The 27985-nt window shown below is 40.5% G+C and overlaps 2 protein-coding genes across 3 annotated transcripts; one reads left to right on the top strand and one right to left on the bottom strand.

The window, feature by feature from the left end:
- Position 1: 1 nt before the first annotated feature.
- Positions 2 to 5212, bottom strand: idi1 (isopentenyl-diphosphate delta isomerase 1). The gene is made up of 7 exons (XM_062441360.1): positions 5106 to 5212; positions 3518 to 3672; positions 2808 to 2980; positions 2617 to 2709; positions 2384 to 2514; positions 2172 to 2276; positions 2 to 836 (listed from the first exon to the last, which is right to left on the bottom strand). The coding sequence occupies exons 2-7, from the start codon at positions 3667 to 3669 to the stop codon at positions 624 to 626; spliced, it is 867 nt and encodes a 288-aa protein (XP_062297344.1). The 5' UTR covers positions 3670 to 3672; positions 5106 to 5212; the 3' UTR covers positions 2 to 623.
- On the top strand, positions 3816 to 27976 carry LOC134002086 (WD repeat-containing protein 37-like). Of its 2 annotated transcripts, none has more exons than XM_062441358.1 (14): positions 3816 to 5114; positions 6394 to 6674; positions 8691 to 8787; positions 9003 to 9098; positions 10093 to 10157; positions 13523 to 13661; positions 14021 to 14092; positions 14803 to 14847; positions 14984 to 15060; positions 15336 to 15570; positions 17722 to 17863; positions 24197 to 24331; positions 25350 to 25464; positions 25559 to 27976. In XM_062441358.1, the coding sequence occupies exons 2-14, from the start codon at positions 6522 to 6524 to the stop codon at positions 25688 to 25690; spliced, it is 1503 nt and encodes a 500-aa protein (XP_062297342.1). In that variant the 5' UTR covers positions 3816 to 5114; positions 6394 to 6521; the 3' UTR covers positions 25691 to 27976. The 2 variants fall into 2 exon arrangements, with proteins under 2 accessions (XP_062297342.1, XP_062297343.1); XM_062441359.1 differs by lacking the exon at positions 3816 to 5114 and adding an exon at positions 5367 to 5632.
- Positions 27977 to 27985: the final 9 nt, after the last annotated feature.

Here is a 27985-nt window from a genome sequence, read left to right as displayed (position 1 = left end):
CACAATCAAATACTTTATTGTGTAAAAGAGTACAAAGATACATGTTACTCACTGATATCACTGTCAACAAAGTACAGTAGAGTGATAGTGGTTGTTGTATCATCACATCAGTACTTGTAGACATCATTCACCTCAACCAAATGACCTGTAAACAGGCACTTCTTCTGAAATATAAAAATAGGCTATCTTCTTTGTGATGCTGTTAAAAATGTTCATGTTTTCTGTGCAGTCTTTAAAACCTGTGTGTGTGTGTGTGTGCGTGCATGTAAAGACGTGCATTTGTTTGCTTTCTGAATACTTAAGACTAATGAGTCAGCTAAAAAGCTCTACTGTCATCACCTGTCATCCACTGTGTAGATGGATCCATCTCAGCGCTACAAGCCTACCGAGAACCACATCACCTCCTATGTTTAGCGAGACTAAAACATTCTCTGTTTCCGCTTTTAGTGCAGAAGTCCTACACTTAACTACTAGCTTGACAAAAGCAGCCAGTGAAACCCTACAGAACTGAGGGTGGATGTCTTGGTGCTAGAGGATCAGAGGGTCGGGAGGGTGGCTGTGCTTTTTAATATCAGGCTGGTACTAGAGCGACCAGCAGGTATGAAATGTGATCCTGATTGTGGTTACATGCGGTGGATGCTTTTGTGATCCATGAACTGTTTGAGGTTCTGCAGGTTGTCCCACCACTTGAAGAGGAAGGTCTCTGCGATGAGGCTGAACCACGGGGTGATCTCCAGTTCCTTGCGCTTGGCCTTTGCCAGCATGTCTTTCAGCTCCTCTTTGCTCACGTAGCAGTGGCTCTTGATCTCATTGGGATCTGGACTCAACTCCACTTCCTTCAGTGAGATGTAAAAAAAAAAAGACAATGTTATTGTCTATAATGTCAGGCAAAGAGACATAATGCATGAAAACACACTCCAACCGTCATAAGTATATTATTGTTTACTGAATGTAATATTTTCTGATATATAATTACTTTAGCTGCAAATTGCATTGATACAGCATCTCCTCAGTAAAGTTGGTTTTGCAAGGATCAATGACATTTACATTTGTGTTGAAGTTAGAAAATCGTATAGAAAAGTATTTTTATTTGGGTAAAGTTGTTTGCAAGCTTAATTGCAGAAAAACCTACTTGCATCTCACGTCTTAGAAAACAGTGAATTCCCTGAGCTTGTGTATTAACTCTCTCCCTGTAGCCATGTTTTTCATCAAAGTGAGTTTATACTGCTACAGGAAAAAACAGCATATGAACTGAAGCGGCATTGCCACTAAATTGATTCACATCAGATTGGAACCAAATGTCTGAAAGAAAGCTGGTTGTAGCTAAAAAGCTCCTTCTGTTCTCAGTGTTACTGATGAGTTCTAAATATCTGTTAAAATGTTGTTAATGTGTCATCACATTTGCTGGAACAGAATACTCGTTAGCCCCCGTTTGCCTCTCATTTATCACCATTACATTCAATCATTCAACTCATTGTTTTGCTTTAAGGCCCAAGACTTTCACTACTATAATGATCGTTATTTTTGACAGCAGGGGGCTGTTTTCACTGAGCGCCAACTGCCATCTTATCAGCTAAAGAGCCAGATATACAGAGACACACTTAGTAGCCCGTTGCTATAAACATGACACTAAATCAATGCTAATGTTGCTCCTTATCTGTTTGATGTGTAAATTATCAACCGTTTGTTCACCGCATGAACTAAACGGATGATTTGAAGTCAGTGCTGTCATTACAGCTTTTCCAAAAGGATCGGTTAATGCAGGTTTAAGCATAACTGTTTCACACCTGCCATAATTCCCAAAGACTCTTTATTCTGTATTAAAAATGTATTTAACCTGTTTTCCCAAGTTGCAGCTATTTCTTAATCCAGACAAAGATGAAGGAACCAAAAATGTCTATAATCACTTTGTACCATGTGAAAAAAAATGTAAACGTTTTATTTGTCTATATTGATTTTACTATATAGTATTATATATTTTCTATTTCGATGGTGAAACTTGAGAAATGGGTCAAAAAATAATGTGATTTGGAAAGAAGACATTTTCACCCACATGGTTAGAAGAGTCTTTAAAGATCCTGAAAATACATGAAAAGCCCAAACTAGGTCGAGTTACATGTGACATATCCTAACATAACCCAGCTGAGCCTCAAAAGAAATCACTGCTGTACCTTTTGCATGAAGAGGATGTAGTCGATTTCATGTTCTCCCCAGACACCGTCTGACTGCGCCTTGTAATGGATTCTTGTGAGATAAGTCATTTCATCTGGAGTCACCTGTGTAGCAACAGGAAGGCAGAGGAGATCAGACGCAGGAGAAGATCCTCAATAATCTCCTTCCACTTAATGCAGTAGCCAGCAGCAGAGTGTATTACACTGTTTACCTGTTCCATGGGGATACCCAGTTCAGCCTCCAGTCTCCTCTGAGCAGCTCTCCTCACTCCTATCGCATCCTTCTCCTCCAGCTCGCTGTCTGTGTGTAACGGATGGCTGCAGCATGTGTTTGTGAAACAGCCTGTGTGCACAAACGAAACGGTCAAACATGTTTCTTACTAATGCTGCTTAGTACTCTTGTTATGCACGTATGACACAATAGCATGTGTGATTTGCTGCTAACCTGGAAAAGTGATTTTGGCGTCAGACCTCTGTTGTAAGAGCAGCTTTTCTTCGCTGTTGAAGATGAAGACGCTGAAAGCTCTGTGTAACAAACCTGGTGAAACATAGAAGTGATTTAACAGAAGTGTTTTAGGAGAGATCGGTAGAAAAACACAAGACGGGTGTGAGCATTTTAACGTAGTGGACAGGTACCGTTGTTGATGTTGGAGTTGAGGTGACAGTTCTTCTTGGTATCCGCTCCGATCTTCTGGTCGTTCTCGTCGATAAGGATGCACATCTCTGCCAGCAGCTGCACCTGCTTCTCGTCCAGGTGATCTGTGGTTATCTCGGGCATTCTGACTGCGGACTGTAGGTGTCTCACCTCACTGCAGAGAGGCAGAGAGGCACAGAGAGGAGCGAGCAGACGGCAGGTGTTAGTCAAGAGTGGTTTTCAGAAGAAGAGTTGCGTACTTTTAAATAAACACTCCAAAAAGTTGTATCTCCTCAAACATGCTTACTGTTATTTTATGTATTAAAGCTACAACAAATGAATTTTAAATAATCTTGTCTTACATTCTTTATTATTTTATACTTTTGAAATTATTGTTGACTATGGCTAATCAATTGATTGGTTATAAGTTTCAGTTGATTTAATTCTCTATCCTGTCAGCCAACACGTTCTTTACCTCACCAACAATGTCAGCAAAACGTGATTGGAAGAATTCTGTTAACATTTGGGAAATGTGTGTTTTAACTCATATGCAAAGACTTATTGAGTGTTGGTTTGAAGTAGCAGAGATCAGCTATCAGCTATCAATAGACACACAGTTCATCTCAGCTTAGGGTCAACAGGCTTATCTCTAACTTCAAACACTTCAGCACTGAAAACAGCTGCTGCAGACACATACACGGTCCGGACTTACCTGGATATGGATCTGTAGAAGGCGCTGGTGGGTGTGCAGAGAGGTCTAGTCCACGGTGCTGTAGCTCTGCAGGTGCCGGGTATGTTTGATTTCAGTACTGCTGCTCCCTGGCATGACACTCTCCGGAGCACCGCCCACACACCCCGCACCATCGCCTGACCAAAACAGAAAACCAATCACAACGACTGAAGGTGTGGGTGTTGGTAAAACCCGCAGCAGAGTCCACTCAGTGAGGATCTGAACGTACTATTTGTGTTACTTGGTGCAAGTCTTATTTCCTAATTGTTTACACCTGAAAAGTAAAGAAAATGGTTATTATCTTCAAACTTTGCTTTTGTAATATTGATATTTAGAATCTGACCTATTTTCAATGAGAAAACAGACACATTTACACATTTTTATTCACATAAAGTCAGAAAATCAACATAGAAATCAATATTAACACGTATTTAAAGTCCCACAAAAGATTTAGAAGTGAGTCATTTTTCGAGGTTCACAATTATACTGTGAATCACTTTGATGAATCAACCTCCAGTCCGAATATAGTCTCCCATCATTGTATACAGTGATTCATCTGTTGTTTTTTTCTGACTTTATGTGAATGAAAACTTGCAAATTCACCTGTTTTCCTATTGGTAATATATCCATTTCAAAATATCACTGTCATGGTCACAAAAGAAAAGTTTGAAGGGAATATCGTTTTTAGGCATAACTAATTGGGAAATAAAATGTACTACCTTGGAACAAACAAGTAAAACATTCACCTGAGGACAGTCAGAGGAGGACCCTGATGATGACTCATCTTTATCTACTGTTATGTAACCTCACAACCTCATGACAGGACAATCAGAATACATTACATAAAGTATGAACCTGAATTAGTAGATTCACTTTTCTCTCAATATACTGACATACTGACCCCCTACATGTATATTTAACTGTTCACTTTATGGACTGCAACTTACTACTAATTATTTCCATTTTCTACTAACACATTAGTTATTGTTTTGATAATCGCAAAACTATAGAAACCAGAAGATATTCACATTTGAGAAGCTGGAATCAGATAATTTAGACTTTTTTTTCTTAGAAAAATATCTCAGCCCCTTTGATCGATTATCAAAATAGTTAGAAATTAACTTGATAGGTGACCAAATTGATTAATCAACCAATCGTTGCAGCTCTACGTGTTTTTCATGTTAAGTTAATGTGTTTTGTACTTAAACAAGTGACTAGCAGTTATAGCTGTCAAATGAATGAAGTGCAAGAAGTTGTATACTTCTCTGTCAATTTAGAAATACTCAAAGTTCAAGTACCTGAGCAAATGTGCTTAGCTTCCACTGCAGGTACACAGGTGATGCTACTATTACCTAGTGGACATGAGTTAGTATGGTTGTTATTATTCCCTTGCAGTAAAATCCACTTCGTGTTTTACTCTTCACACTTGTCGTCAACACGCCATCGGACCACTTCACCGTACGGCCCGCACGGCCGCACCACCCAGGCCTCTTCACCACTGGATATAAGCATGCACTGTCTGCCACACACACAACCTACAGAGAAACCGAAAACACCATCAGTTACTTACCTGTGTCAGGTAGACAACCCCGCTTCTTTTATCGTATTTCCTAGTTAATTTAAGGCGACATTTTAAAGCTCGATCACTGCGCTCGAGCGAGCCTAGCCTTCACTCCCCACTTCTGACGTCACGCGTTTTCATTGGCTGCCGTATCGGCGGCGCGGCAGCTGATTGGCTGTCACAAAGTGCAAACACAACCCACGTGACACGGCAGTTAGTGCACCAATAAAAAAAAAAAAAATAAAAAAAATACGTGATGTGTCAAAAATGTTCTGCATTAAATATTTGATGCATGTCCAAGTGTACCGTGACATTTACCTTGCAGTTTCTTAAATCACACGTCGCCATGTTGAAACTCACTAACACATAGCTTCACATCGTTTCACATTGCGTCAGGACGCTGCCGCTGAGCTGCTGTGTGATGTTTTCACGTTTGACGCCGCAGTGAAGGTGAAATGTGGCAGCTGGAGAGCACATAACTGTGTTTCTACTCCTCCGTGCTTTCTAAGTATGAAGTTAACAGGGCTGTGACAGCGGTGAGTGTCTGTCTTTTCCGCGTATTCAATAATAGTTTCGGTTTTTAACCATGAAACAACGTCGAGTATTAATTTTAATGGCGAAATTCAGCCTCTTAATGAAGTTAATTATGTCATTTCACGTGTGTTCCGGCTTCATTTAGTCATTCATTGTGCCTGTAATGTTATATACGACGTTATGTCACGACTGCACGATTCTGCATTGTGCCCAAATGTGCTGTTTCATACCAAATGAAAACACTATCAGTTAATGTTGTCAAGCATAATTACATCATAGCAGTTGACTTAAGGTCTGCCTGACATTGTTCATAGTAAATTTGGATGACATACAATACGCCAACAGCATAATGGCTAATTTCACAAGTGCTTTACTGGCTGTTTCCACAATTATCTTTCCACAACAAGTAAAGTGAATTAACCCAGAAAAACTTGTTAGTGTTTATGTGCTTAAATTGCAAGAGGAATTTACTATTTCCTTAGTCATAAAATGTCATAAGTGAGCTTTTACTAAGTATAGCATACTTCACATTTGATGAGCAAAGCAACATTAAATAGCAAGATTTTTGAATGGAGTTTGCAGTTATCAGCTTTCATTATAATAGAATAGCAGGTATAAGGACAAATCTTGCAGTTTGTAGTGCTACTGTTTTAACTTGAAGTATTCCCAGAATTCATAGATAGGCTATCCGTTACATATTAAGTTCCTGCATTGGCTGTGAACATGAACCTCACTTCTTGTTTTTCTTTTTTTTAACCTGCAGGCAGGTGGAGTTAACCAGGCAACCTAACCCACCCACCCACCAGCCAACCAACGAGAGCCTGGCCTTTGTTTACCTGCTTCTCAGGTGGGAATTGAGAAGGGGGCAGGGCCACCCAAGAGGTAGGAGGGATGCCCGTGGAGGGCGGAAGCAGCAGCGGCTCTGCTTCGGCTGCCCGTCACCCCAAGCAGAAGCGCAAGGCTCACAGTTTGTCTATCAGGCGCACCAACAGCACAGAGGAGAGGCCACCGGGCATCCTAAGAGGAGACATGCTGGAGGGACAGGTAAGGGAAAGATGAACAGATGCTCTTTCTTTCTCTCTCATACTCACACACACACACGTTCTCTCTGACAGCTGCAGACAACATTCTGTAAACATGCAGCAGCTTAGAACGCATGTAATATTTACATATATTCTATTGCCATGACCTTCACAGTTTCCTGTACCAGGTTGTACTTTGTTAGTTAGCATTTTTAATTGTCACTCAGTTGTGTTGTGAGGCTGTTTTTTATCAGTTACTAGAGTAAAGGACTATGATGGACATTACAAGCCTGTTTAGCAGCATTGCTTTTATTTCCTACCTAGTGTTGCAACTTCCATGCTACGTTATGTTGTGGTATTCTCCCTCCAGGAAAAAAATGTGTTTCTTTAGGCAGCTACTTTATTTACTATACTTTATTCTAAGTGTTAATATCCTCTAGTTTCCTGCTTGGTGTGGATGAGCATGTTGTTTACTGATTTCTTTGAGTTAAAACAAAGGAATCTACTGTGACTATTTAACCCCGCTGGTGCCATCAAGTTAGGGATTAACCATCTCCAAATTAAATTGGAGCCAAAATTGATTTATTTCTTCCAGAAAGGGAAGAGCCTTAGCTTCTTTTTTTTCAGTGAGTGGGAACTTCCTGATGCGGTTCAGTTATATCAAACTGTCGAGCTTCTTCAAACATCAGATAATAAAAAGCTGCTTACTATTTGATCAAGAACATCCTGTTTGTTAACATTTGGGAGTTGGTTGTAAAGAAGACTTATTCTGAGTCGGATAAAACGTACAAAGGGTGTTTGAGTGTTTTAGAGTGTGTCATGGTGTATTTTTTGCCACGGGCGATGTGGATAATACTCATTATCTCATCATTTGTGTTTGTTTTTGGGAGACATTTTGGTCAAGAGCTGCTGGTTATTCAGGATCTGTGTAGGTGGGTCCCTTATTTAATGATGTTTGATTTCCAAAAGGTTTGTATGCTGGTTTGTAACCAGATTTTTGGACTAACATGTTAATTCTGTGTCACATTATTCAGTCTAAAATGATGCAATGGTTGATTTTGTCAGTATTTCCCAGCACTTGTTTTTGAGCTGTTGAAGTACTTTACTTTCTCTGCTTTACAATGTCCTTGACTTATCAGCCACTAGAGCTCAGCTTGCACAGGTCTGTCGTCTCATCAAATTTTAATATGGGCCGCTTGTCCAGGTTTGATTAGTCTTTTCACCAGGCCTTTTTGTGTATTGCCAAGACAAGTGGGCTCTGTTTATGTACCACCACTACCACCCCTCCCCACAGCACAAGTGCTACATACACAGACACGCTAACCAGCTTTATAAACCCATAACACACAGAATGCATTTCAATAATACTGCCATTATGAGCCAGAGTACGCTGCAGGTTTTGGGGCCACAACTAAGCAGCTTTAAATGCATAATGGATGCCTGTTGTTTGCTAATTGACCTATTTTTTTTTTTTTAATGCAAAGTGTGTTGACATGTGGCACTGATAGAGCAGTCAGGCAGTTATAACGTGCGCTGTGACAAAACTGTCGGTCTTGAACGCACGCCAAAAGAAAGAGTGACAGTCAAGTGTTCGGTTTCCTGGTGTTTCACGTGGCCGGAGGAATAAGCGGCGGCTCTCGAGGCGAGCTGTCAAACGCAGCCCTCACTTTCAATCCTTTGTGTTCATGGCAGCCTTTACTTCCCCCTGCATGTTTGTCTGGTGTAGACTGGTGGTCAGCTGATAACTGTGTACTCATCATGGAGGTAAGTCAGTGGAAATGTAGAGTGTTTTGTAGGTTGTAGTTCTGAAGCCTAAAATATAGCCGGTGCCTGATTAAAAAAAAACATACAGGATGTGTTTGACAAGAGATTTCTCTGGGTTGCTTTCGTTTTTTAAGTGGTGTGTGTTTTGTGAGTCACCCGAGCTTATCTGTGAAGGATGTTTAACGAATACATTTGTCAGCCTAAATGACAGTTTACTATTAGGTTTATCAAGTCTTTATTCTTTTCTTTTTTTCTGTCTGCTTTCTGTCTGCAGGACTCCAAGCTGCCCATCTCCTTACGGAACAATCTGCTTGACCTTTTTGGCCAAATTGAACGCGAGTTTGAAAACCTCTACATTGAAAACCTTGAATGTGAGTAACTGATATGCAAATGAAGTCAAAATATTTCAATAAATAAAAAAGAGAATAAATGAAATGTCCCTTGTTTTCTTTTTTTTAAGACTTCAGCTTCCCAGGCATATACCTTACTTTTATTGATCTTCAGGTGTTGATTGACTAAGCAGGTGGTTACAGAGCGCAGGGCAGTGTTTGTCTACTAAAGCCCTGTCACTGTGCTAACATTACAGTGCGCCGGGAAATTGACTCCCTGAATGAGCGTCTGACCGGAGATGGACAGACTATTGAAGGAGGAGACCCCACCAAGGGAGCTCTGAAGACAAAAGGTCCGGTATTTCTTCCATTACGTTATTCTTTAAGTCTCCTGTTCTCATCAGTAAATGGTACAGATGATACTTCATATACACTTTTATGCTTTCTTTGAATTGAATAATGATGTTAAAGCTATAGCTAAAAGCCAGTTAGCTCAGCATAACATAAAGATTGGAAGCAGGAGGAAACAGCTGGCCTGGCCTGGTGCAAAGGTGATGAAATCTACTTACCAGCACTTCTAAAGCTCAGTAATTAACACAGTATATATGTTGTTTAATATCTATAGAAACCAAAGTTATAAACGACATGTTGTGGTGTTAAGGAAGGTTGTATGCTGGACTATTTCTGGGTAATGTCCTGTCTTATCGTCACCATGACAGGCAACCACTGGGCCAAAAATAGTCCAGCACAAACCCCCCTGTTAAACCACAGTGGTTTGTCTATGGATTAAACAGTTAATAAGTGAGCTTAAGACATGCTGATAGGAAGATTTTCTTACTGTTAGACAAAGCCAGGCAAGGTGTTTTCAGGCTTTATGCTAAGCTAAGCTAACTGGCTGCTGGAGGTAGCCTCATATTTACTGTACAGAGTGGTATCGAAGGTCTTATCTTTCAATTATTATGTTATGTGATGTCAGTCCACCATATTTGATAAGTTGGTCAATTACTTCTCACACTGCAGAGGTGATAACATAGTGCTATAGCAGAGTTTTGTTTGTATACTGTAGCACTGAGTCAGAAGTATAATAGTATCTAAAACCAGAATGCACCACAACATGAATTACACAGCTCCATCCCTGCAAGCCACATGGCAGCAGCTCTGCTTAATAGGTGTTGAAAAGTCAAGAGCAGACAGATCTGACAACTAATTACCAGAAACACACAACAAGGCTTTGTATTGTCGCAATTTAAAGTCTTGACTCTTTATTAGGCCATTACTGCAGCAGTGAAAGAGACCAAAGAGTTTGTCACTCATTGGTTCATTGTTCTTTGTCTCTCCACCACACAGCCAGCCACAGCACCAGCCAACTGTCACAGAAGCTGAAGACGACCTACAAAGCCTCTACCAGCAAGGTACGCGGCTCCAGCTATGTTAGGCCGTTGTATAGATCTCACAAGATGTTGTCATCTGTGTAAATATTTGAGCTGTTGAGATTCAGGCCTGGGGTTATGGTAGCAGACTATCAGAAGCCCTTTGTAGCTGAATGAGGGGAAGGAAGTTCTGTAAGAGTTTGTGAAGTAACGATGCATTTATAGAATTTTAATTTTTTTTTTGGACTAAATGATCTCTCCCTTGATTCTTCCTTTTTAATCTCTTGCCGTTGTAGCGCTTGTACACTTTCCACGGCAAAATAGGTGGACCTCGCAACTTCAGTGTGGCCACATGGGAGTTGTGGGGAGGAGATTCATGGGTAACTTCCTGAATGCTCTGTTTGTCACTAAGCATCGTGGGGGGCAGCTGCGGGCTGAGTCTCTTTTTAACGGAAGTCTGACCTTGACTCCTCATCTCTTCTCTGCTCTGCACCCTGTCAGAAGTCATGTGGGTGAATGGCTGCATCTGTCAGATCTAGAAAATAAGAGTTTTGGTATCTTGTTGGTTATAATCGTTACATTGAAGGGAAACTTTGCAATTTTTCAACTTGGACACTATTTAAAAAAAAAAAAATCTGTGACAATTATTTTTGAAATTGATCCATTATAGTTCGAGAGTGTCTCAGATGGCAGCTGCGAAATGGGCTGCAATGTAATCCAATGGGGCAACTGTGCCATGTCAATGTACATCCACTAAAAGTGCTTGTTTTTGCCACTGACAGGCTGACAACATTATAGAAAGAACCATACAGAGAAACCTAACCTTTCGCTTGATCCAGTTTGTTAGTGTTTGTTGTGTGTCTAACCAAGTCTTGCTCAAGGTGAAGTCTCACTCTGTAATCTCGCGAGAGTTGGGTGGTTGCAGGAAGACAACAGTGGAGACACGAGTGAGAGTTGGATAGAGGAGTGTCAGGAGTAGTTTATGTTGGAGTACAGAATAGCATAGCTTAGCATTATGGCTGAATATTTAGCTGATTTTGACAACAACTCAACTCTCACGAGATTTCAGAGCGAGACTTCCCCTTGAGCGAGACTGGGTCAGACACGATAACAAACAGACCGGATGTACTGAATGCAGCCAAAGTCTGAGCTAGATGAAGAGTGAGAAACGATCCTCTTCTGACCTATAAGTTAGAAAAGAGGACACAAAGGATCAAGGGAGGACTTCTTAGTTAACCTACGACAGAACTAGCTGCTACGTAATATACAGCTAACCTACCAGCTGGCTACAAAACATGACCAAAAACTAATTACTTCAAGACTGAAGAGATGGGAAACTAATGCAATGACCTGCACTAACTATAGCCTCAGTTTCTTACTGCGTTGTTGACCTTGACTGGAATGAGCTCTACTTCCTCCTCTCTCTGCTCATAGCGGCCTAATGACAGGAAAGAAGTAAGATTGTGTTGTACTTGTAACGTGAGCATAAACACACCTGACAGAATGAGAGCATACATTAACACAATCTGACACCAGTAAACCAGATGCTTCGCTGCTGCATCTAACGACTACCAATGATGGAGCTTATCGCTGTGGTCGGCCGTCTGCTTGCAGCAGCATGTACAGTACAGGTTGTTGCTACTCTGTGACAAATAAAACAACAGTTCACTCTCTAGTTTGTTCATCAGGACGTCTGCCGCGAACTAAAGGCCACATGTAACCGGACCACAAGACAAACTTATTTTTAGAGGTGCACCACACGTCTCATATACCTTTTGGCAGTTCCTGAAAGTTTCCCCTCATTTGAAAACACTCCTTGATATAGATACACACACACACACACACACACACACACACAAAAACACATACCGGCTTTTGCTATTTGCTGTTTACTGTTCCAGGAGCCTTTATCACAAAGTAAGTAAAACTGGCTCTCTTTGGGTCACATGGCTTCACTGACACTAACATTGGAAATCCCAGATAACTAGTATCATGATTTTAGTTATCAGCCGACTCAGCCAGATATGGGTTTTTTTCTCCATAGCTCACTTCTAAGCTCAAGCTTGTCCATGTGAAAGAAGCAGAGCTCTTCATTACAAGCAAGGGCGTAGGTTTAGTTTTAACTTTGGAAGGGACATTTTTTTGTCAGACGGCCAAAATACTTTGCTCTCTGTCCCTCTTTTCTCCTTCATAAGCACATGTGCGCACACATGCATGCATAAAGAGCCTGACTCTGCAAAATGTTGACTTTATCGAAAATTCATTTGCTGACTTGCCTGAAACGGATTTGTATCATGATTTTTTTTCTCCAATTTTTACATTTTATTTTATTGATAACTATAAATCTGAGACCGAAATTAAATTAATTTAACCCTCACCCCTTGAGAAAAATGCTGGCCATAAGAACCCGAATATGTCCTCTGGCACACACTGATCTTAATTATTGCATTTTAATGAGTTTGCCTACCAGATAGTAAACATGTAGAATTATTGTAAAGGAGAATTAGGCTTCTTTCTAGCGTTTATTTGAGCCCACACTGTAGCAGTTCATACTTAAAACCACTCCTCTTCCTGACTGATTAGAACTTTTAAAATAAACAAGGTTATTTTGAGAGGGAACATATTTTTTATCCCATGTCTTACTAGCCGATGTATTGGTTTTAAATAAAATTCTTTGTAAAATAAACCAATGCTAAAAATAACATGTGAATCACTTGAGTCAAATCATGTGAATCTACTGAAACAACTCAATCTCTAATCATCTTCATCTTCACCATCATCCTGAGTGTGAGGCTAAATAACAACATGGTCTATTAATATGCAGCTATAACTGTCATACATTAGTTTGCAGTAAACAATCAAAAATGTGTCAGCGTTTATTTAAAATCACTTAACCTCATTGTAAACATTTGTTCATCTGCCAGCTTCATGATACCAAAACACCTGAATAAACCCAAAGAAAGCTGATTTAACTTACTTTGTGATACAGGCCCTCTAACATCCAACACACTGAGCCTTATTTGTTCATCTGTTAGTCGGAGACCAACAGCAGACTGTGTTAAACATGTAAACAGTGAAAGGCCAGTCTGTGTTATTGCCATTGAGATTTCAATTTTATTACCGTCACTTATCAAACAAGAATAATAAACCCAATTGATTCACTTTTTCTATCTGTGGACCTTGCAGTTAACCATTAGTGCTGTAGGTTAAGTCATAAACATAAATGCTTTATATTCATATTGGCCCCTGAAGTTAAAGCACTTCACTCATATCAGCTCTGAAAACTTCATGCTGGTGCACTTGTTTAATTTTAGCTGGACTCTAAGCGTATGTTTAGTTTGGCTTTGTTTCAGCACCAGGACGAATACTCATCGCTCTTTCTCTTCTCTCCATCCCTGCCCGTTCAGATCGTGTCTAGTTTCAAAGCCACCGCAGGTTCCCGGGCTTTGTGCCAGCTGCTGAAGGAGTATGTGGGCCACCGGGACGGGATCTGGGACCTCAGTGTCACCCGGACTCAGCCGGTGGTCCTGGGAACCGCATCTGCAGGTACTGATTGTTTTAAATCTGTCAATCACTGTTCTTACACACAGTCGAGGTGCCACATACTGTAGGTGGTAATAATAGAATAATTACAATAATTAGTCAAGAGTAAAGGTGCTGCGTTCAGTATTTACATCATTATATCATTGTCAAATTAATTATGACACTTTGGGTTTAATTTTGATGATTGATGGCATTTATTACACAACAATTTTATTGATACTGCTAATATTTCTCTCTCAATGCAAGAGTTCTCATAACCTCTTTTCAGTTTTCAGTGATTTTTACAGGAGAGAATAAACATTGAACATTCCAGTTACTTTAAATGATGTGACATGTTGTTCACCCCTGCTCTCATTCAACAGACCACTCAGCTCTACTGTGGAGTATAGAGACTGGCAAATGTCTGCTGAGGTACGCCGGCCACGCGGGATCAGGTAATAACTTTAATGAGTTTATTTGTGCAGAATAGTGCTGGGGCAGTGTAACAGTTCATCAGTTTTAAACACTGTAGTAGTAATACAGCTGGGATTAAGCTCATCTGTGGACACTTGTAGATTCTCTGAGTCTGGAAGCAAAAGGTCTGACTCTGAAAAAAAATCTGTATCTGTCTTTATTTGTCAGCAGAGCAGTGACTGCAGTTTCTCTAATGTAACTGTTACTGTATCATTCCTGCCCTCCACTCTTTGTTTTTCCTCTTTCACTTGTTTTATCTGCAACCTGAATAAATACACTCAGCTATTTAAAGTGAAATGACTCACGATCATGTCCATGGCCTCATATATGTAAACAAACCGGCCTGCACAGATGAATATGTGGGTGGTTTGGTTAGCTGGCAAACTGCCCCAGATAAAGATCTCTACGTTTGGAGTGATTCATGTAAATTCTATGTACTGTGAAATCACAAAAAAAATGCTGTGATACAGATTTGTAGTCATACTGTCCAGCATTAGTGTAAAACAGACATGTCAAAAGTCAGTGATGTAAGTTTTATGTATTTAAAGCATAATCATTTGCTGTTGGCTAAAGGAGTGTGTTCGTCAACATTTACTCACTTGTTGTAGCTGACAGTGAGATGACAGGAATGTTTGATTATAAGCCATGTTCATGTCTTGTTATCTTATCAGTTGTTCTTTCTCTCTCATAGTCAACTCCATCAAGTTCCACCCCACAGAGCAGATGGCCCTCACAGGTATGTATTTAAATACGGTTATTTTATTTAATGTGTTCTTTCTCCTCATGATTATTTGAACATCTTTGCCCTGCCTCTGTTGCCTCCAGTAGTTGATTTTGAGTATATCTGCATGTCTGTTAATGTGTTGCCACAGCCTCTGGGGACCAGACAGCTCACATCTGGCGCTACATGGTGCAGCTTCCTGCCCCACAGCCACCACCAGATGTCAGTGTGAGTAGCTTTGTGTTGCTCTCTTTCCAGGTTTCTGCTGGAATATGCTCGAATCTCATTTTGAGTCTTGAGACATATATTCATAACAGGGCATTTTCAGAGTCAGTGAAGATTAAAAAGCTGGCCATTTTTCGAGTAATATAATTTTTAAGGTTAAGACCTCCTTATTCATCTTTGTTTTTCAGTTTTTGGCAAATGAATCACACCCAAAACAAATCAAAGCTTTCACAGTTGTTTTATTTGTACTAACCTAACTATCCTTCATGCTCCCACAGGCTCTGTGCGATGAAGACCAGGACTCGTCAGACAGAGAAGAAGGCGAGGTAGACGGCGAGGGACCTTGCGAGGTCCCCACCGTTAGGCTCGCCACGGCAACCCTGAAGAGCCACCAGGGCGTAGTCATCGCGGCCGACTGGTTGGTGGGCGGCCGGCAAGTGGTCACAGCTTCCTGGGATCGTGCCGCCAACCTGTACGAGTTGGAGACGTCTGAGCTGGTCCACACACTCACTGGTATGCGAACACCATAATATGTATCAGATGAGAGTTGGTAAAATTTGAGGCAGGGGACTTGGGGTGAGGATGGCTTCCAGTACATTACATTCAGTGTCAACGAACAGTAAAACACAAAAAATGTATTCTTTTGTTCCTGAAGTCAAATGTCATTAGGAAACAGAAACGCAAAGACTGTTGTATGTAACAGTGTGTAAATCACTATCTGTTATTTTATTCATTTCATCAGTGCAGTGTCTCTCATATCTGTCTATGTAAACCACAAGTGATATATATTTTACAAGCAATTACAATCAGTCAAAGTCAATTTAAAGTATAAAACCACAGCAGAGTGTCTCAATGCACTTTGAAGCAATAAAACAATATTAAAAGAATCAATGAGAGACAAAAGAAGAAAAGAAAAGAAAAACAAATGAGAAAATATTTCAAAAGGATCCAATACACAGAAGACCATCAGAAAATAGCAAATCATGTGACACGTTATCACATCACATTTTAGCAAACCAGTCAGACAGCTATTACATAATGTTTCTAGAGCAGCAATAGTAATGTGTAACTCATAAAGAAGTCACTATATAAGCTCATAATGTTTATACTTAAGTTTAATTGTACAGCAGCATTTCATGTTAAAACAGCTCAACCAGTGACTCAAACAGCTGGCTTAATTTTAAATGTCAAAAGGACTAAAATGTATAGAATCATTTAGAGTAATATAATCTGTCATTAATATTATGTAGATCAGTGTATACAGATAAAATAGAGATATATATATTTGGCTCTGAGAGGATATGAAGCTCAGTGTCCTGGCTGTTTACATCACACATGAACTGTTACACACTCATTTTAAATGTGTGTTCAGCTGCTAAGATTTGCCATTAAGCTGTTAGAGATTACGAACACATGTTTTAGATATTTTTATCACAAATTCCTCCTACAGTGTTTGCTGCACTCTAATCTGCTTTAAAAAAGGTCAAATGACATGAACAATAGTGCAGTAGACAAGTGAAAACACATCACTAATACCCTTAAATATCTTACTAAAATGAACTGGCCCTATTTTAATAACTAGCAGTAGGAATTATATCCTACATAATTTGATTTGATCAGAATATTTTCAGGGTTTCAGGGAGTAATAAAAAAACTAACTTCATGTAGACTAATTGATAATTTAATGGAAGGCTTCTCTCATTTGAATTTAGAGTCGTCTACATTTTCTTCTGGTGACAGCAGCCGCTTGTTGCGCTTATCTCCGTTATGTTATTAATTATTCATGACAACTCAGCAACTCCAAAAGGCACAATGCATTCAGTGCAGCATTTTTCAATATTACCGTGTCACAGAGTCAGGTCTTCTCAGTGTTTTTTGCCTTCCAGTCTCGAGTCGAGTCTTTAGGCTTTTACCCTCGAGTAGCACAAGTCGAGTCTCACAGTATACAGACTCGTTTTAGCTTGTTCATATTATCTATTACTGTTACCTTAATGGTCACTCTAATGTTTTATATCTAAAATTAGATTTTTGTGAGAGGGTGGATTTACATATGGTTCTTTTTTTATTTGTTTTGCAGTAATAATTAGCAGGCCTACATTTTGTTTGTGTATTTGTATCAGTATGTTTCAGTGTTTGATACTTACCAGTACAAGTCATACAAAAAAGCCCATGTTTACATAGATATACATCATTATCCAGAGCAGTTTCTCAAAGCCAGATACCTCCATGTCAGAGAGGAGGTACCTGAGCTGACATGTGAAATAGATGGACTGTTTATTATATGGAACAGCTTTAACTTACTTAGAAAAAATCTATTTCTTTGCTCAGTGTAACGCGAGACAATGAAGCAGACTGTGCCGCAGGAGTCAGAGCAATTTGATGGTCATTTAGTTCCTCCTCTGCTACTTTAAACAATGAGTCATCATTATTTTCAGCACTTTAGGCCAATCTGTGGCAGTTAACCTGCTGTTTGTTTGTCTGTGGAGTTGTGACTGACAAGGAGATCAGTTTTTCTTCTTTAATCTTACTTTAGTCTGCACTTTGTTTTTCTTAGTTATCTTCCTGCAGCAGCCATGTTTCCTTATAGGGCTCTATTACTGATGCGCATAACTATATAGTGGTGAATATGCTCACTATTATGTATCTGTATGTCTGTGTATGCAGGCCATGACCAGGAGCTGACTCACTGCTGCACCCACCCCACCCAGCGTCTGGTGGTCACCTCATCCAGAGACACCACCTTCAGACTGTGGGACTTCAGAGACCCGTCCATCCACTCCGTCAACGTCTTCCAGGGACACACAGAGTCAGTCTCTCTCTCCTTCCCTCTCTCTCTCTCTCTCACACACACACACACACGCACACACACACACACACACACACACACACACACACACAAATTAATACTTCAATGTTCAACAGCTTGACTGATGGCTACATGTCGCAGTCTTAATTTGGCCCACCGGGTGGAGCTGTAGCCTCTCTCTGGTCTGTGAATCCAAAGCCCCCCCCCCCCCCCCCCCCCCCCCCCCTTACAGTGCCACATTGATTTGGCTATTGCTCTAAGCCAAATCCTCCACTTGCCTCTCATTTATTACTGAGCACTTCTCCCCGCTTAGACGCTTCGCTCCTCTTTTTCTACCCCTCTCTTTCTCTTTCCTACCCCTCTCTCTTCTCTCTCTCTCTCTCTCTCTCTCCTCCCTCGCTCTCCTGTTCATTTATCTGTCCGTTTCTGCGTTAATCCCCCACTCTGTGTAATTTGGCACTCTGCTCGCTGTTAACACTCAATTGCAGCCGCTCATTTCAAAACGATGACTGTCAGGCTTGTCTGTGGCTTTCAATGGCAGCGCTCTTTAACAGGCGGAATAAGGGTGTGTGTGTGTGTGTGTGTGTGTGTGTGTGTGTGTGTGTGTGTGTGTGTGTGTGTGTGTGTGTGTGTGTGTGTGTGTGTGTGTGTGTGTGTGTGTGTGTGTGTGTGTGTGTGTGTGTGTGTTTATGTGCATGTCTACATGTGTGTGCTGGCTGGCTGGTACTCTCTGGCAGCATTTAATTGCAAGTGGGGGGATTACAGAGAGCTCATTATGTACGACCCCAACATGTATAATTCCTGCAGAACCCACTCTAATTCTCTCCCATAGACAATTGGTGTAATGAGATTAAGCACCAGCGTTACACAGTTAACGACAGCCCTCCTCCTTCCTTTCCTTTCCTCCATCCTTGTTCCCTTCTCAAATGATCGATAGTCGTTGACTTACATCGTGAGCAACTAACTTACACAGACTTTGAGGCAAATGTAATGATTCCCCAAACTTCTGCTATCTAGCCTAAAAACAGCTATGAAAAAACTTGTTCTTTACTATTTAGCTGTAGTACTTTTGAGAGAGTTGTTCTGCTACTTGACACTTTAAGTTTGAGCGAAGACAAAACTAAACTTGAAATCCATCTCGGGCTGCAGCTAACGATCATTTTCATCATCGATTCATCCGATGATCCATTTGTCTACAAGACATTAAAAAACTGTGGAAAATGCCCTTCACTTATATACCACACTCTCAGGTGTCATCACTGTTTTGTTCCACTGATTTTTAATGTAAGACAAGGAAAATAATGATCTCACATCTGTGGAACCATCAAATGTTTGGAAAGTTTTGGTTAAAAATGACTTCATCAGTAAATAGTTGCAGATGAATTTTCTGTCAGTACACTCACTAACGGATTCATTGACTAATCATTGCAGCTTTAGTTCGTAAGCTCAGTTCAAAACAGCATCTGATATATCACTCATTATCATTTTAAATGATGCATTATCGAAGGTGGAGCATGTGTATTTAGTTGTTTGTAGACATAATGATAAAAGTCTGATAGGGAAAACAGTTAGGTGGAATAATGTTTTGTGCCTATTTGGAATCAAATTGTACATGATAAAGTTCATTAATTAATTAATACCTAATTAATTAATGACTTGGGAGGAATATAATTAAATGAATCAGTTTTATATGTGAAAGTTATGAACTCCAAGTATAGTGAACTCCATCTTCTGATATGAAGGAACACACAGATACAACGACTATGCAATAAATCAAGGTATTTATTGAACTACAATGGAATAGGGATGAATAGGGAAACACTAGTATATTTACATGTATACAATTAAAATGAAGAAAAGGATGCATCACACTAACAAGTTACTGCTGACAGAGTTAATGTCAAAAACACAATGAGGCACCAAGACTCTAACTACAGCCAGTAAAAATGTCATTGTTAGCTCCTGCATCTACTCTGAGATAGAACATGGTGGATATTTTTCCTACTGCAGCTTAACAGACAGACTGTTAGGCCAAAAGCAATCATAAGTTTTTTTCTAAGAATTAAACTTTTTATCTGTTCCCGGGTTCATTATCCTACACTTGTGAGCCTGTTTCACTTCCAACCAGATGCTCCCAACAATATCAAATTGCCACCTTTCTGCCATTTCTCCTGCTAATTTTCCAGAATTTCCAATATGGCATAATGATATGGCATAATCTCCCCGTCCCTCCCGTGGTAGCGGCAGAGGTGAGGAGAGTGTGAACGCTTTAATAGGCAGAAGAGGTTGAGAGCTCGAGGGGAGACAGCCTCTCGTTTCCACCGTCTTCATCGGCAATTACAGCTAACGCTCCCTGACAGCCAACCACGGCAGCTAAAAGTGCAGCACACACCCGCTGTATCCCACTGCCCTGCCGTAATTGCAGAGTAATGACAATTGCGCGTGAGCTAAAAAGAAAAAAGAAGGAGAAAAAAAAAAAGAACAGCTGAGAGGAAACGAGAAGTGACAGCGGTCTTGCTCTACAAATGGAACGCTGTCTCAGGTTTGTCTCTCCTGCCATCGACGGCTTTGGAAGACATTAGATCGCTCTTGATAGAAGAGCGCGTTGGTGTCTGGAAGTGTCTGTATGCAGATTTGACACAGCGTCTCTGGAGGAATACACCTGCACTTACCAGCTTCTCAGCGACTGTCAGCTTTCCAGCAGCACAGCAAAATAGTAGAGTGCTCCGAAACCTCTTAGTCGTCTCTACCTGAATAGTTTCATTTACATTTCACCATTTAAGCATCTGTCTTACTCTCTCATCCAGAGTGAATTACAATGACTCAGATTTTCATAAATTCATACATCAATCATTAAAAGAATCTCTAAGAAGGAGGGTAAGGATTAGATGAAGCACATATTTATGAAACTTTATGAACAGGGTACAATCAGTTTATACTGTGCAACAGAACAGGGTTAGGGTTAGTGTTAGACCCTTCATCAGTGCTTAAATAATGTCAGTCAGATCAGTGTAACAGTCCACTTACATCATGTTTCTGTGATTTATTCATACAGTAATTCAGAAAGTAATGTCAAATATGCCCAACAGCCATCTGAGTTTCACAGGCTTCTTACCCTCAGTGAGCACCTGTCCAATATGAGCTCTGTTCTTATGAGCTGCTTCCAGTTTCATTAACATACGACCCTAAAAAAAAGACAGCGGTGATATCCTGCCGCAGTGAAGACAAACGTCTCAATACAGATGATTCATTTAATTAGGAGCTGTTGTACATTTTATCCTCTCCGGCTGCAGTTTTTCTTTCATCTCACATCTTGAATTTGCCCTTAACACTTAACAATTAAAAACAATCATCATCAGTGAGTTAATTAAAGGTAATTGTATTGAGTTGTTCTGGTGTTTCGTGGATAATTATTTTCATTTAAAGGGGAAAAAAAGAAAAAAAGGTGGCGATTTTTTAAACTCTTTTCTGCACAAAAAAAAAAGTGTTTAATTGCAGGTGCTGAAGCTACAGGTGTGACTTGGATTTTGATGACAAACTGTAACTTCTACCCTATTATATAACCTCAGAGTGTTAGCTGTGAGCCACCTTTTTTATAGGAAGAAGATCATTCAAGGCTTTATAGTTAGAGATACATTCAGCTCAGCTCAGTTAGAGATACATTCAGCTGACTGACTCTATCTTACCCTTCTCCGCTCCCTCCTCTCCTATCTGGAAAAGTCTTAACCTTGGCTGTCAGAGAGACTGCAGCGATGCCATTAAGTAACACTGAACACTCCCCCTCCCTCCTCACACCCATTCTGAAAAACCCTTTAACCTTAATCAACCTTTTAATCAATTACCTTGTCTGATTACGCTCCACACACACCTCCCACTCAGCACACCTCCCTTACCTCTTACCTTTTTCTTCCTCTCCGTCTCCCTCTGCACCTCATGTATTCCCAGGTGGGCCGTACCCCGCAATGTCAGAAGGTGCCTGTAACGATACAGCAGTCCACGCCAGCCTCGGCCTCTCTAATAGGACAAAGTTTAGTCCCCTAATTAGCCCTTAATGCCGCGTCAATTTGCATTAAGGGAAAAGCCAGTTTTAGTGAGGAAAAACTGGAAGTGGAACCCCAGACAATGTGTGTATGTGTGTGTGTGTGTGTGTGTGTGTGTGAAGGGACACCACACAACGCTAATTTTAATCAAGAATCCGAACATTTCCTCCATGAATGAACAGAGGGGGGAAAAATATTAGGAGGAGGGAGGAAGAAAAACCCCTCACAGGAGCGACTGACATACAGTAATAGATTGGAAATATTAAAGGTCTATTAAATGAATGGCTAGGCCTGACCTCAGCGCTATCATGTGGAGCAGCGCATCACGCCTGGCTGGATAAAGGGCGAGGGAGGTGAGGGGATGCTCTATGCATATAAAGAACGTATCAGCCTCCAGTGTGATAACATGATTTAGCAGAAAATACAGTGATGTTCGGCCACATTTATCTTTTTATCCTATCAATTATATCAAAAGTGACACTTCAGTATCATAACGTGTAAAGCCTTTCAAGACAGCAATAAGAAGTTTTTTTCTAGCATTAACGATACGATGATATTGTGCATCTTCACATATGTAACTACACCCACAGATGTCAGAGTGTACTGACCACTGCAAGGGTGAGAACTTGACCTGCTGGAGGTCAGCAGAAATCTACATTTTCATTTGCTGCAGGTCTTTAAACCTGCAATAACAGACTTTTTGTTCACTTGGGAGCAGCAAAACAAGATGGAAATACTTTTTTTTTTTACATTTTAGGCTGAAAACTTATCAGCCTGTTAACACATCCAGCTGATACAGATCAACATTAATTTGATGTGATGTTTCTGTCCACTTAGTGGATATAAGTCCAGTATTCATTCTCCTTGTAGCTCAGTTTTGGTCTCAACCAACTCCTGCTATACATCAAGTTGTGGGTCTGAAAATCAAAACAATGGCCAGAAATATGTTGTGAGAAACAGTACATTTCCCCACAATACTATTGATAATCTGCTGTCAGGTTGGACATTGCCAGATGAAACATAATGTGTGTACACACTAGAAACTTGTGCTAGCTGAACCGGTTAACTTCCAGTTAGCTTCCTGCTAACTTGAATTGGGATAAAATAATCTAACCGTACTGCTCTTCTGGACTTTCCAAAGACTGAATGAATCAAATTCTGATAGTGAAAGAATGATTTTGTGGGGTTTATATGATACTCTAAACAGTAGCAACCGGAGTGTGACATTAGTGTTTTTGTAGTTACTCTCACTGCCAGAAGGGAGAGACAAAAATCCTGCACTCCATCTTAGCTCATCCTAGAAGTACATTTCATTTCAGCTTTCAGCTGTTGAACCCTTCCTAGGAATTTAGGGTTTGGTGAGGTTTACTGTTCACTGAAGACATGGAGGAGTTAATGGTATAGTTTGTGATATAATTTTAGGTAACAAGATCAATATATATGGTGACTTTCTTTTGATTTTCTAGAATTTCTATGTAAGACTTTGTTTCAGAAATGTTTTTTTTATCACAGTTATTCAAAATGACACATCCAAATGTTTAAATCCAGTATATCCATAAAGCAGTCAAGTCCAAAATAGTCAGTCAGATTCTCTACAGTTTTCTGGCGTAGGTATATTTGTGATCACATTCTTCAAATAGCATGACATTTTTTGTGGTTATATTTGCAGTTTCTCTAACTTGATGAAGTTTTGTTGGTTTATTGAACACGTGAACACATGAGGTTTAAATGTGAGAAAAACAGAAAACGTCTGTCAACATCTCAACAGCTGATGATGTAAACACTTCCATCCATTATTTAAGCCATCAAGTCAGTGACAACTACACCCATGTGACAGGAAGACCGCAGGGGTGTGATCCTACCTGTTTCTATTCTCTACAGGTTCATTATGAAGTGATACCTTGTAATATTTTAAAATGGAGGCACAAGAGAATCACATGTTACATCAGGAACCTCACCGTGTTCACGTGCTGATGTTGCACCTTGACAAAGTCACTCTAGTATAAAGAAGTGTCAATGCTCACGATGTATCTCCACATATCAGTGTGACGCATGTATCGATCTCTTTTATCTTTTAGGCGTATGAGTAATAATAACACCATCTGTGGTAGACGCTGAACAGGCAGGCTATAAATAAGCATTCATTCCTAAAACCTTAACCTACAGTGTGAATCTCAATAATACAGGACGCTATTTAATTCCAGTTAGAACACAAAAAAGGAGAGAAAGACATGCTGTTGCTGCTCTGTTTTTCTCATCAGTGTGTAACTATCTTTTCATCCCTCTGTTGCAGCACGGTGACGTCGGCGGTGTTCACAGTGGGCGACAACGTGGTTTCAGGGAGTGACGACCGCACGGTCAAGGTGTGGGATTTGAAGAACATGAGGTCGCCTATAGCAACCATCCGCACTGACTCAGCTGTTAACAGGTAGGTAAAAAGAAAGAGAGCCAGAGTCTCCTGTCCATTCCATCAGCTGTGTGCAGGAGGATTAACTCAGTTTGTCATTTAAACTTTAAAAAAAGTGTAGTGAGTGAGTCATGTTAACAAGGCCAGTTATTATAATATGATCATATAAAAAAAAAACATTTGTCATTTCTGTCAGTTGAGAAGCTGGATACTACATTGATTGTTTACTTAGTCAGTCTGAGGTTAAATGAGACTGATCTATTTTATTGCTCTTAAGTCAATTATATTCATTTTACACATGAATATAATTATAAATTCTTCTCTAAACTTAAAAAAATTGTTTAATCATTTAATAATTTTTAGTTTTTCAGCCTTGAGGAAGTAACTGCTCACATCTACTGTAAGAAGCAGTCAGCCACTTGAAGGTGTTAATTAGTGAAGTTTAGAGGTGTTGTTAGGCAGGTTTCGTTATCTTTTGAGCTTGTACAGAGCCTGTTTTTACAGACTTAATGCTAAACTATCACTTATCAGCCATTTTTCTCCAATCTCACATAAATGGAATTTCTTTGAACACTTGTAATTTCCAAACGGTTTTGATCATGAAAGCAGTCGAGGGGAAAGTTAGTGACTGTCAGCACAGACTGATTGATGTTATTCCAGCATGTCAACACAAACACAGCTCATTAATAAAAAAAGACAAAAGCTTATTAGAGGGGGGGGGGGGTCGTGGCCATGCTGCTCCGCCTGCTGTGTTCATGAACAGTCAGAGTCCGGTATCAGCTCTCCTGCAGGGAGACAATAACATGCTTCTAACATACGTAGCACCAAAACAAGGCGAGGATGTGTTTGTCTTTCTTTTCGCAATTGGCAGCAATTATCCCGAATGCCAGCAGGGAATACAGATTCTGAGGGCAGCTGATGTCGTCGTCGGTGCTGTCGTTGCATATGGAACTGTGTGCAACTTGTTATTAAATTATACGACATGCTGTAACTGCAAATCAGTCTGTAAAAACTTCAACAACTCCATTTGCTCCTTCAGGATAAGCGTGTCTGCCAACCAGAGGATCATCGCTCTGCCGCACGACAATCGGCAAGTGCGACTGTTCGACATGAGCGGAGTGAGGCTGGCCAGGCTTCCACGCAGCAACAGAATGGTAAGGAAGGCGGTAAACTGCGCAGGAAGTTGCGTGTTTTTTTTATCAGTCAATCAGCATCGTTAAAATAAACAAAAATGGTGTGTTCTCACAGGGTCACAGGCGCATGGTGTGCTGCACGGCGTGGAACGAAGAGAACCAGTCGTGCAACCTGTTCACGTGCGGCTTCGACCGGCAGGCCATCGGCTGGAACATCAACATCCCCGCCCTGCTGCAGGAGAAGTGACACACAGACACGGTTACTCAGTAAAAGCAGGAGACCGATCAGAATCCCTCCATGTATATACAGTACGATACACACAGACACTGTAACCTCCGCGGCCTCGCACGCGCTCGAGCGTTTCAAGTGTTTACCCCCCGTCAAGCATTTAAGTCGTTATCTATTTCACAGCTTTCAAGCAACTGAGAAGAAATGATCAGCATTAGTGTTGCTTTTGAGAATGCAGCTAACGTTGATTGATGGTATATTCCCCAAATTAATTTATTATGAGAAAACTCTCGAGTGTGTGCGAGGCCACAGAGCTGACCCTTCTGTATTTGAACCTCTCACATATTTAGCATGGATTGTGAAATCGTGACACGACTAGGCTGACTCACTCATTCCTAGCCTCTCTATGTTAATATCCTGAATATATATATATATATTTGACTCAATCATAGGCTGCTGTTGTTTTAGTTACTGCTGAACGGTTGGTCCTGCATGTAGATCAACTCTGTGTGCGTATGTTACTTGTAAAGTTGTAAGAGAACAATTATAAGGCCAGGAAAAGTGTGTAGAATACGATAGAAGAAGTTGTGTACATATTACATCGTGGCCTGATGATGAAGTGACCTGTGTGGCAGGTCGTCGCTAACGTTAACTGACTTTGTGTCTTACGCTCGTCCGCCTTTTCCAGGGGCGGAGCTCGCCCGGTGGTTCTCGCAAACGTTTTAATCTTTTTTTCGTCGAACTCAGAATATTCCTCACCATGGAACAAAAACATATCATTTTTTTCAGGCCTGTCGGATCCACCGCGCAGCTCGCAGGCTGCCGGTTCGATCGCCTCGCTACGACCGTTCAGTTGTCTTAAAATATTTGAAACTGAATATGAGAATCGAGTCCTCGCCTGTCACGTTTTGATGCTTTCGAATTCACCTCCAGCCTCCTTTTTTTTTTTTTGTTGTTAATATTTCACACTCATACTGTAACTCTGCCTTGTTCCATGTTTACAGGTTTCTTTTTTGTAAGTATTCTGCCTTTCTGTCAGGATGCAAAGTGTCAAGCGCAATAGCAATAACGGGAAAACGACTGCACGTCTGTTGTACATGAATCCTGTGAATGAGGTCTGTGAGTTGGATGTGTTCAACATAATCATGATCTAGTATTCCCCGTCTGTTGCTGGTGTAGGTGTCGCTACTTTTAGCCATAATCTGCCCCCACTCCCCGCTCCCATATTTCCTCACTGTCAGCAAAATACACAGCCATCCTCTCCAGCTCATTGCCAAGTCAAAGCCTTGTGTTACTGTAATGTGTCATCCTCAAGTGAACTTGTCAGTTACTGGTCATTTCTGTGCTTCGGTAACAGCCTGTCAAAATGACGTTATGGTGTTTACACTTTGCTTTGAACCTTTTTAGCCTTGTACGAACCTCTCGCACCTTTTATCCAAATACAGAAGCAATAACATAGCTCCTCCGTGTTTCTGGAGCTGTCAGTGAAGCTCATTTCTTTTCCTGGAAATCAGTGAATACGACTTTTAAAAAGATACTCAAGTTAAAACCAGAATTGGGCTTCACCAGATTCCGAGAAACGTCTTGTTACAGTTGTGCAATATCCCAAACATGAAGTCATGCTGTCGTTTTTTGATCATCGGATGTTAAATGTTTAACTTATTTCAGTGCTGTAAATCCCATATGTACTTGTGTGACTGGTGTAGATGTAGCTCAGTGTTCGTAGGTATGCATAACTCACCCAAAAGTTGGCTTCAAACTCCACTTTACTGCTGTTTCTAGCAACAATAAGAGTCAGGACGGACTTTTTTTTTTGGAAGTAGCATGAACCTTAAAAATGTAATGAAACGTATTGAAATGCCTTACCATTGCATTGAATATGGTGCATTAGCCTTATCAATCTAAGCATCAACGCACTGTCCCAAATGCTTGTTAAATAACTAATTGTGTTCCCCTGCACACTGCAGATAGGATTTTTACTCCCGTTTCATTCAGGGAACTCAATCTCACACCCACTGGTATCAATGTCATTTTAATCTGCAGGTAGAAAGGTAGAAAGTCCGATTTGTGCCCCACATATGAATTCTAACTCGGAGGAAATATGATTTTTGGATTGATACATTAAATTATTGGGTGCCAGATTGGAGGGCTAAAAAAAGAAAGAAAAAAAAAAGTGGATAGGCTTCGCTTCATTGTGGCGAATCATATTCACCTCCAACTTCATTATGGGTTCTACTTTGCATATTCTATTGTGACGGGTACGTGCTCTCTGACACTTTCCAATAAAACGTGTGATTTCCTTTTTCCGGTCTC

The sequence above is a fragment of the Scomber scombrus genome, chromosome 20 (genome assembly GCF_963691925.1).
Source record: "Scomber scombrus chromosome 20, fScoSco1.1, whole genome shotgun sequence".
In the NCBI taxonomy this organism is placed as follows: domain Eukaryota; kingdom Metazoa; phylum Chordata; class Actinopteri; order Scombriformes; family Scombridae; genus Scomber; species Scomber scombrus.
The sequence above is the reverse complement of the archived record's forward strand: the minus strand, read 5'-3'. Positions and strand labels throughout refer to the sequence as shown.